Source organism: Limanda limanda, chromosome 5 (genome assembly GCF_963576545.1).
Source record: "Limanda limanda chromosome 5, fLimLim1.1, whole genome shotgun sequence".
In the NCBI taxonomy this organism is placed as follows: Eukaryota; Metazoa; Chordata; class Actinopteri; order Pleuronectiformes; family Pleuronectidae; genus Limanda; species Limanda limanda.
In genome coordinates, this window is record NC_083640.1 from 28,976,597 (window position 1) to 28,988,335 (window position 11,739).

The 11,739-nt window shown below is 38.5% G+C and overlaps 1 protein-coding gene across 1 annotated transcript in view; it reads left to right on the forward strand.

The window, feature by feature from the left end:
• whrnb (whirlin b) overlaps positions 1-701 on the forward strand; it is a 90,761-nt gene extending 90,060 nt beyond the window's left edge. Inside the window, exon 11 of the mRNA XM_061071981.1 lies at positions 525-701. Within this exon, the coding sequence (XP_060927964.1) occupies positions 525-701 (177 nt within the window). The remainder of the gene's footprint in view (positions 1-524) is intronic.
• Positions 702-11,739: the final 11,038 nt, after the last annotated feature.

An 11,739-nucleotide genomic window follows, 5' to 3' on the forward strand; every position in this document is an offset into this window, starting at 1 on the left:
TGGATATTGTACATCCTGCATCCTTTTTTGATATTGATTGGTGTGTGAGAGAAAGTGAAAGTGATCAATTTAGATGATTACATTAATACAGACCTAACAGGATCTTTTTGAGCTGCATTGGTCTCTTGAACTATATGCAAGATGTTTTAGAATAAATTTAAACTTTGTCTTCTCTACTGAGGCTGACATGTTTGTTCCATGTTTCCTCCAAACTGGACAAACTATATTGTGACAACTGAAGGTTACCACTGGTTCTCTCTCATGTTTGGTGTGAGTTGAGGGGTATTCAGCTGCAACGTGCAACTTCACCACTAGATATCACTAAATGCTACACACTGGACCTTTAAATATACAAATATTATAAACACCAGGGAAGGGACTGTACAATGAGATGTAAATTACAACGGAAATAAATTTACAAATTAGTTTTTTTTTAAATCCATGGCAAAACTTCAAGCCTATAGTCAAAAATGACATTGTTATATACCTTCTCTCCTTCATTGTCTCCATGTCTCCGGTGACAGAAAGGAGGCTCCGCTCATACCTGCGACCAGCTGAAGGTGGGTCAGGTGATCCTGGAGGTCAACGGAATATCCCTGAGAGGTCGGGAGCACAAGGAGGCTGCCCGCATCATCGCAGAGGCCTTCAAGACCAAAGACATGGATCACATTGACTTCCTGGTGATTGAGCCGGGACTCTAATATGAAGACTTTGCACTTTATGCATCTTGATTTAAAAAGACACTGTTTTACCGCTTTGAGGGAGACACATGAACTCCACATGATGTTGTCCTGTACCCATGGCCCTCATTTTAATTTCAGGGAAAGATGTGTCGGGTATGCTGCTGATTGCACTCAACAGAGATTTGCACAATTTAAATTCAGAAAAGGATATTACACTAGTATTTAACATAAATGTCATACCTGGGTCATTAGCATTCAAATCGTGAATGTTATTGAATGTGTCCTGAAGAGGACACTTAGTACTCATGGGTGGCTTGCCATAACAAATAATATTGAAAACAGCCAAACACATTTATTCAGTAAATTAGTTGTGTGTTGGTATTTTTGATTCTTCATACCTTATCTGTGGGGGCTGTGGGAGGTGAGCAGCTTTACCTGCTAGTGTGGCCTGACGATTGCCCAATGAACACTTAAAACATCCGCTACCCAGATCAAAGTGTGCGGACTGTCTGTTGTTGCTTAGTTACTGACAGAATCAGACTTCATAATGTTAACGCCTCTCTGTCACTGCTGACTGTTTCATGAAGCTCTTGTCAGATACTGGTTCGACGCTGATGAGCTCAACAGGCTGATATCCAGTAAACTTTCAAAACAGGTTAAAATAAACATCCCTGCGTACATCATCTGAATCACTGCTAGTACCTTTAATTACCTTGATATATCCTGAATTAAAACCCCAAATAACCATTTCTCAACCAGCAGATCATGTCTAAATAGATGTCTTTATGCTGCATCGTTCAGCCTTGGAAGAAGAATTTACCAGATGGATCACTGAACTAACGCCTTTATCCTTGAATCAACTAGTCATTACATACAAACATATACTGTATATAACTTAATCACATCATATTAACTTTCAATATGTATATTCTTCAACACCTGTTCAGCAGCATTGCCAAATGTATGTAAGCAGCGACTATACGAACATTAATGGTATGATAATAATGTAGATTAGTTCTTGATGAGATGACTCTGTATAACTTTTTATATTATGAAATAGTTTAGAGTAGAAGAGCATTTAACATTATTTTAGATAATACAATTTATTTACATCACTCTTGTTTTCTTTTAGCTCGAAGTGTAGGATGTGTTCTTTAACAACCCTGTCTCCTCAAAATTATTTATCTACAACTAAAATGCAAATATGTTGTGTGGAAAAATGTAATTGTGACTGGATTACATTCTCTATCAATATAATGAGGATATATTTATCATTTATGTGTGTGGAAAGTTGCAATTACCTTGAACATATCAGACAAATATATTGGTTTTCTGCTTGAATAACATATTTTAAAGTAAATATAACTTTTTTAAATCTATTTTATGATTCTGTTTAGACTCGCTTGGCTGATGTTAGTTAAGATCCTTGTCTGGTTTAAAATAGAAAACCATATATTTACAACCTGATCATTTATATTTAGGGCCCGAGCACCAGTGGGAGGCCCTATTGTATTTCAAGGATTTGTATTACCCTTTTGGGCTTTTTCAGGGCCTAGACATGCTCAAATTCATACCAAAGTTTGCAGGAAATTCAAAACCCCAAAAAGTGATTGTATTCTGGAGTAATTTGAAATCTGTGAACAGCGCCATCTAAGGAAAAGCCCCTCTTTTCGTAGCCCAGGTGTGACTGTGGCATGGCGTAGTATTTTGATGATTCACCAAAAAGAGGGATTTATTATAATTCCTCAGAGCATTGTTCTGTCAGCCTCAAACCTCATTCATACATTCACAGTCCCACCCTGGTCAGATCCATGTGTCAATATAGACTCATCGTCAAAGCCCCCCCTGCTGGCTACAGGAAGTGACATGTTTTATACTTCGATGCACTGCTCCTGGCTGCTTAACAATATACAGCTCAAAAGAGCTCAGTCAAGTCATTGGATCATGGTCAGAATTGTGACATTTCCTCAAACAGTGTGAACATTGAGGTGCGGCGAAGGAGTCTCCTTTGCCAAAGGAGATGATGTTGTCATAACTCCAGTGTGCATTATCGTATCATCACCAAACTTCTGTCTCCTGATCAGAGTCCAAACCTGTACAGCTCTATGTGTCAATATTTACTCACTGTATAGCGCCACCTACTTATTCACCATGAAACAGGAAGTACTTTGTAAATCCACTCTGCATTATCCAACCAGCTCCGAACTACTGACCTATGATCACAATCCTGACCTGAACAGCTCCATATATAAATATAAGTGCTGGGTCATAGCGCCACCTACTGATCAGTGTGAAAATTAAGTTGTTGTAACATTGTCCAATTGACACAAAATTGCTCACGATACATCAGAGCCCCTACTTGAACAGATCTATTAGTCTGAATGTAATAATACTTATGGCGCCACCTACTGGCAACAGGAAGTTAGCTTTTTTTTACAACTATCATTCAATTTACATACAATTTTCACAGTGTGATGTTCAATTGATAGCTCGGACCGTAATGAGCAATTAGCAGGCAAGGATCGACATCACGTCACAGACGCAGGAAGATAGTGTGATAGTTGTGTGTTTCACAGTTGCTATCTACCCCGACCACCTCTTAAAGACTCTGCTGCTTTTAATAAATGAAGCCCTTGGTTCATTCAGTCATCACCTGGATTAAAACGTGTCACTTCTAAGAGACGGGGTTGTCAATATGAAACCTCATTCAAAGCCCTACTCAGCAAAGATCAATGGACGTTCTGTTTGAATTAGCCTCATTATCCTGCTCTCTGTGGGGAGCTAATGAGGGACGATACTCCACAGTAAAGCAATGAGCTGCACAGTAATTGCTGATCATGTTGGAATAACCTGTTTTTATCAATGAGGTGTGTTCACAGTGTGATAAACAGAGGCAGGAAGTCTGGTCCTCATTCAGGTTTGTAGAGTATGAACAAACCAGGAAGCCATAGATTTCTAGTCATGGCCAGGGGCAAGTGATGATAAAAATGTCTTAAACGCGCAAGTTCAGGTTTAGTTGTAACCAAGTTCAACAAGTTACAACTGAAGTAGACTGCTGTAACATAAGTTAACTGCATTGCAGTAAATCTTACCTTCATTTTTCACCAGACTTCATTTACAACAGCTTCAGATTCTTTAAGATAAAGATGGTCCAGACAACGTGTAAACTCATACCAGGAGAGGCCACATAAAACAAATCAGATCATCAGACTAAGAAATGTTCAATCAATCAAATCCACAAAACACACAAAATATATGGAGTAAGCATATGTACAATCTGTTAAACAGCAAAACATTGTTATAGATCTGTAATTTATAATCATGCAGAGGGGTATTCAACTGATTTAACACAACATACAGGATATTTGTTTGAACTTCCCTGTAGAACCATGAATACAGTTGGATAATGTCTTCTGCTGCTCTGAAGATTGTTTCTTTAAAGATAATCTCAGTTTGGGTTTGTAGATCAAATGTACGGACAGAAACAAGGAGGAACTCAGAAAAACAAAAACCTCCTCCAAGGCCCAACAATCCCCTTGAGGTCAATCAAGCTGCTTAAAATGTCACACACTCATAGAAATCAGTTCCCTAAATGTGTCTGATTATTATGGCTCCATGCCGGCGACAGCCAGTGTCTTGAGCCATTATGGTTTTGGGTTGTCCGTTGGTCCATCTCATTCTTGTGAACACTTTTCAAGAATGCCTAGAAGGGATTTGTTCGAATTTAGTAAAAACATTCACTTGAACTACATGATTAACTGATTGGATTTTTCACATTCAGGGTGGTCTCAGAAAGTATAGGCTTATGTTATTCTTGAACTGATACCTTATGATCAGCTTGAAGGAATGTCTTCAAATTAGGTGCAAACATTCACTAGGACTTAAAGATTAACCAATTACATTTTGGTGCCTGGAGGTCAAAGGTCAAGGTCAGAGTGACCTAATGTTACTTGGAATTTGATATAAATTTATAAAAATACGACTGCTTGAAAGGAATTTTATTACATCTGGCACAATCCACTTGGACTCATGAATGACCTGATTAGACTTTGGTGGTCAAGTGAGACTGTGACCCAGTAACATATAGTTTGCCTTGTGAATGTTATATCTCAGGATCATTTCAAGGGAATGCTATCAAATTAAGCACACATGTTAATTTAACCCACTAATTAACTGATTTGATTTTCGAGGTCAAAGGTCAGGGTTACCTCAGTATCATGTTTTTGGCCTCTTTGCCTTTGATTTTTGATCCTTTTTTGATTGCAAGAGGAAATAGATAAACTGATCATATTTCAGTGGTCAAAGTAAACGGTGACCTCATATGAATCAGGAAAATGTTATGCAGACAGTCACTGCACTGGTTGACCGAGGTAGACAACCATACTGTAGTAATTCTAGTTTTCTTTAAGATTCATGAATTATTCCGTTAAGAATCTGGGAAAATTTTGAAAAACCTCACCAAAATGTTGTTCTTCCCTGAGCGATTCCAAATCATTAGGTTTCCTTGAAATGTGTTCAGTTGTTTTTGTGTAACCTTGCTTACAAATAAACAAAGCAACACACAAACAGTGTTGCCAGTTAACCTGGCAGAGGTAACTAGTGGAGAGGTGAAATTTACCAGCAAATAGATGTATTATGGGAAATGTAGGCTCTAGTGGTATTCAGGGCCATTTCTGCTACTTCCACTGCTGCTGCTGCTGCTGCTGCAATTGTTTCTGATTCCCTCTTATAAGTCCCCCAATCTTCCGACAATGCAACACTAAATCGCTGGAGTGCCCCTTTAAAACATTTGCTGTATTTGTACTTTGTTTTATAGGATCTCTGTCTCAACCAAGGTCCAGCTGATTGTTTCTACATTATATGATCTACAGCACAAGTGTATTCTCCATTTTTAAACCGGCCTCAGGATAACTGAATAAAATGCCCTATAACTGATTTAGCAGAAGCATGTTGTTGCAGAATTTGTTGTGAAAACGCTGCAGTGGAAAGAAGCAGAGCAGTCAATCATGGTTGTTGCTTGTATTTGGTCTGTTCTTCAAAAGCATTTACCCATTTCACAAGCCTGAGATTTATTTTAGTGTCTATTGTTTTCATAACTGTAACTACAATCCAAATGAATACAGCATAGCCAAGCAATCCAAACCAAGTCAATAGAAGTATGCTACTGGCTTTCAAAAATGTATTTCTGGCTAATTGTATTTATCATGGTTATAATATATTTTTATACAATCTAATGACATTATCCCACTAGAGATGATAGTGGTTACTAGAGAAATGTAGGAGTTTATATAAAATGATGTATGAGTAATTCAACACTGAAGTGTCACTGGTGAGAATATTTTGCTGTTTTAACAATGTGCAAATGAGATAATGGTGTTTTTGTTTTTATGTGAATGCAAACTAGTTCTAAAATGATAAAGCTTGTACAGAAAAGGCTGCTCACATATTCTTATAGAGCTATATGTACAGTACATTGTGAAAGGCTAGAGAATTTTGTTAAACACATTACGTAACCCCTTGAGGTAACTGCTAACATCTCTTGTGCATTTTTCCTCCTCATGTCCTATCACAGCTGTGTCGGCACAGAAGAATACTTCAGAGCAGGTCACCGGTTCTTGAATTGGTTCTCACGATATTTATTTTTCAAATATTTACTAATATTCCCCAAAGAGATTTCCCGTGGACACAATAAAAGTCTGATAAAACGAATATTTGCATATTATGTTGCTTATTTTGTGTGAAGAAATAAGCACTTTTAGAACTTTCATCTGACCCTACGAGTGTACCCTACTTACCCTACTACCCTTCTTTTGCGTTTTTTAGCCAAGTCTGGCATATAGTATTTGATGTTTTTTTTATTTCTGACAACAAATCCCATGTAGCTTCCCAACCAACAATGAATGCAACTGTATTTATTTAATCTACTTATTTATTATCTACTTATGTGTAATTTCCCATCAGTACCTGTGAACCACGAGATGCTACCTGACCTTCATAACATCTGTCTTGTTCTGTTCCCAGCAACCACAATAAGTTCAAGTATGTTTGTGTGAAAGGCTGAAAAAGGCAGTTTCTCAGTAAAGTTAAAAAATGCAGCATGATGTAAATTATAAATTTAGATTAAATTCACATTCATCAAACGGCACATGAAACAGAAAAGGATTTGCTACAGTAGCCTATAATACAGCAGATATGAATCTGCATACCCCGGCTTCTCCCCCCGGATGATTTTCATTTTGTGGTCCACAAAATCAGACACGATTGCATCAGGGTCTGTGCAAGAGTTTATGGAGATTCAGAAATGGTGTAGTGGGGAATGGGACTATAGGACAGTGGTGTAGTTGTGACTGGGGAAGTCAGTATATTTTTTTTTAAGCAGGAAGTTCAGCAAAGGATAAATACCGTGTGTCATAAACATGTTAGACTACTCTTGGAAATTTTGTGCACCCAAAGATACCAGCAAAGGCCAGTAGTTTTGGGACATTGTTACTTAGTTTCTGCTTCAGAGGTAGATTTTGCATCAACACCTGCCCACAGACTGAAGGGTGACACAACTAACTGATTACATTTTGAGTCAACTATTCCTTATTCCGTAGCTTAGGTCCTTTCTGCTGAAATTTTTGTTTGGGTAGTTCGTATCATGTTTGAATTTCATTACAGGCCGTATTTAGTTGTGTTTTTTAATGTGTTTAGTAATTCAGGAGGTCAGGTAAAGGTAAGGTGATGTTATTTTCCCAGGAGGGCAAACACAAGCATGACCTGCCCTACTCTGCCTCTGATTGGCTTACTCTAACTAACCAGCCCCAACCAACAAAAACAATGAGGACTAGCCAAATTGAGGCAGAGTAAAGAGGGTCATGCTATTGCTGTCCATGAAAAAAATGACAACACACACCAGAGGTTATTTAGAAGTGGGTACACCACTGGACCAGGGTTAACATATGAGACTGGTAACACAGCAGAGGAGATGTTCATCATGATGCTTATTTTCAATCAATTTATTGTGAATTGAATATCTTGAGAGATTGTGGACTGTTGGACATGTAAAATGTCACTTTGCCTTTTGAGTTAAGATGAACAATGAATAAACACCAAACACTAGCTTATGTGAAACAATTGTGCGTTTATTAGTTTGCTAATGATGAAGGACACAGTCTGACACAGGATGTATAGAGACAGACAGCAAACATGCTGTAGTTCCTCTGTTCTTGACTATCAACAGGAGTGAGGAAAATTTCCATAAAAACCCACAGCAGGTGAGGGATCTCTCTCCCAGGACAAGCAGAAGTGTGATAGATGTCAGCAAAACAACAATATTTACAACACTGATAAGAAAGGCGGTGTCTAACATAAATGGAGAGTTGCATCATTGTTTTAGGGAGGAAGAAAATGACAAGGATGAGGTGAGCAGCTACGACAATTGTAATGATGACTTATTGGCAAACATGAGTTGGCATGTTTTATATCTAAGCAATCTAGTTGTAATAATAATCCGCGATAAACTGCCATCACAATCCACAATCACCACCCCTCTTTTCTTTCAGGGCTCCCAACAGGTAAATCCTGCTTCTGACCGAGTAACTTGGGTTGCACATCTTATTATTCTGTTTTACCACCTGACGAGTGATTTCTTTCTCCTTGTTTTGCGCTCTATCTGATCAATGCGCGGGTTTCTCTGATAAACAGTTGGCCACCATCAACACCACCTGATTAAGCTATAATGTGACAGACTTTGATTTCTGCAGAGAAGTCTGCGTAAGGCTGATCACTCCATGTTCATTCGCTCTGGAGCAGTCATGGGGAAAGAGAATTGCTGAGCTAATACTTTCTCTCTTCTGTCTGCTGCTGCTGGACTACTCTTTTAAGATGCATCACACACACTGAGCTGTTGCTCTGTTTTAAATCAGGACGACAATCTCATTTATATCGAGCTGGCCTCCATTCCATTTTTCCATTAACAGCTTGCTGACTCAACCAAATGCGGCAAGAAGGATTTCTGCTGATTTCTTTCATCAGTGCTAACTCAATGGAAGAAGATGCGAGGGATATTCACTGTATTATCAAGAACAGATTACAAGGTTTGATAAACAAAGATGTATAATCCTCATATTCTGACCATACAATACCACAGTTATGTGCAGAGATTATTTCTATCCTTGAAATGTAAATTTAAAAAATACTTGTTTTGATATTTGAAAATGTTTGTGGATGTTATAAAGTATGTACACAAATGATATCACCTGTGAGATATAAAGTCTGAGGTCTTCTCATTGTAATTTCACTATCACACAACCTCATGTCTTCATGTTCACAAACTAACACCAGTTCGTTACACATTTGTTGTTGTCTCTGGATGAGACTTTTTATAAATATTTTTTTCTGAACAGGCCCTGTTGTCTGTAGTTGAGACATAAAGATGTCTGGAGAATTGGGTCTAGACTTTCTGCAGAGTTTCACACATGCAAAACTCAGGAGGAGATTCTCTGCTCAGACGCAACAAGCCGCAACAAATCCACCGCAGGAGTCAGGTGAGTGGTGGTGCAGCATAGAGAGGCAGGATGTAATGTGTTCAATCTGCTGTAGAGGTCACCTGTTTTTTGTCTACAGCACATCTTAGCCAGCGTCTGCCCTCATTACCAACATTTTTGTCGGTGTCTTCTACTTGTATGATACCACTTTTTCCTCTGAAGATATTTGGATAGTTTGTTTTGCTTCTGTTGCGAGATCAACAACTTCCTGTCGGTGAATCCTGCATATGATCTCCCTCTGTGTATGTAGCCTCGATGGAGAATGTCCAGTGCATGTCTGAAAGCAGCTTTAGATACAAAATCACAAGTGAAGATATGATCTTGATGTTGAATTGGTTTCTACAGACTCACAGAGCTCATGCTCCATTTTTCCGATTCTACACAGACTCTCTCGGATATGCTAAACAATTTCCATCTTTGAATTGAAGGAGCTTGGGAAGTGAGAGGGTGGGACTGGGAAGTAAAGACTGAAACTGAGGCATGGAGGAATTCCCTCTGCACAGACCCGACGAGATGTTCTGGTTATATAAGCTTGTGTTGTATTCCACATAACAGAGGTGGACATGTGTTCAGCTGTTTTCAGCTTTGTTTCTAGAAAATACTGGTTTCCATAGCGCTGAAATGACTCACAACATCTTACGCTGCCTCCCTCTCCGCCTGCGGCCTTGAGAGAACTAAAACGATTATAAATAAATAAATGGAGCTTGTGCCAGACTGATGGCCCGGCATCATTTCCACAGGATTTCTGAAAGGAAATGTAGTGTCTAGCTGCTTATACCTCGGGCAGAGAGCCAGCCTATTCACAGAGCAGGTACAATACATGTTGGTGAGGGTTTGTAATGTTGCACACTGCCCCTAGTTTACTGATGAGGTGCGTCCAGATCAGCTCATTGCCTTTTTCATCTCACTTTTTCACCTGAACAAAAGCATTGATCAAAACAGCAATCCATTTCTCTTAAATGAGAAATAAGTCATTCTCCATCACTGCTGTTTTGACATGCTTCAGTGTCTCATCTGTCCCACTCTTTAAACAGCTTTTATCAGCACTGGACAAAAGCTCCCTCCAGTGGATTTACAAGAAAATACAGCGCCATGTTCGTAATTGATTACATAACCAAGTTAATCACATTTAAATGCAGGAAGGACGGTACTATATCAAGGTAAACTAATGTATTACGTGGAAAAAACTGTGATGAAATCAATATTTATGAGTAGAAATGGCTTTTATATTTTGCTCTCAAGTTGATTGATGATCTTGGCTTTAAAATAAATAGATAAATAAATAAATAGATAAACATAATTGACTTGAATGTTACTTGAGAAGAAATATTAAAGTTGTCACCCCTACAAGTTTCTATTTAGGTGACCTGTGCTCACACTTTGTACTTTCAAGAGCTCTTGGATATTTCAGGATCATTTTTACATCCGCTGCAGAGTTAAACAAAAACTAAATGAAGAGTTTAATAGAAGCCGCTTTATTAGCTCAACACATATCCTGCAGCAAGCATTGCTCATGCATGTGGACATACAAACACAGACTTGTGATTATACTGACCTCTTTCCTCAAACACAGTTACAGAAAATCACTACAACAAAGAAAACAAGACAACACTGTGGTCACACATTGGGAAGCAAAATGTAGCTCAATCTCTAGAGGAAAAAATACAAAGTCAGAAACACTGCTGAGTCATGAGACATTACACAAAACAACTAAACTGTATATTTATCTTTGAGATGCCTACAGTTAGATATAACTTCAGAGTACATTGGCATTTCCAAGGTCAGAAACATCACAGTCAATCTGTCTATTCATACAGTATTGTTCGGTTGCTACTGTAAGGGAAGCACTACATTAAAACTGGTATGCTCCAACAAAATGAAAGAAGGAGGCTGTGTACTGGTGGGGGATGGGTTATAGTGGAAGTGAATATTCTGTGTTATAATTTTCCATCATAACTGAGAAGCAGTGGACCATTGTTGGAGCGTATACTCAACACTCTTGATTGTACAGTTTTCATTTATATCCCATTATCTTCATATCTCATCCAGTCATCTGAACATGACTTTTCCAAATGATCATCACACAGAGCACAATGGACCACACGGAACATAAACTCAGTCTCTCCCAATATATTTGCTCAATTTAAAACACAGTTTGGTTTGTGAGTCAGCAGCCATTGAATCCTGCACAGCATCCAGTGTATGTTTGATGTGTCATGCTGGGGGTGGGGGCTGTTATTTATGAATGAGGCTGAGGGGGGCTACAGGAACAGGAACTTCTTAACTGGTCTGTGTTTCTTTCTCTAGGTCTTTGAGGGTTTTCAGAAGGCGAGCAGGGGTGAGGATTTCCGTTGATCCTGAAAGACACAAGAGGAACACATGGTCACAGTTCAATATGATCTTAAATACCAAAGAAAGGCACTGAAAGTCCATCTAGACACTTCAATGTGTTTTTCCTTTTGTCAATCAGTTCAGATCAGTCTAATATCCCAAATACTTCAAGTGTTGTTTTAATTTTAAAATTAAAG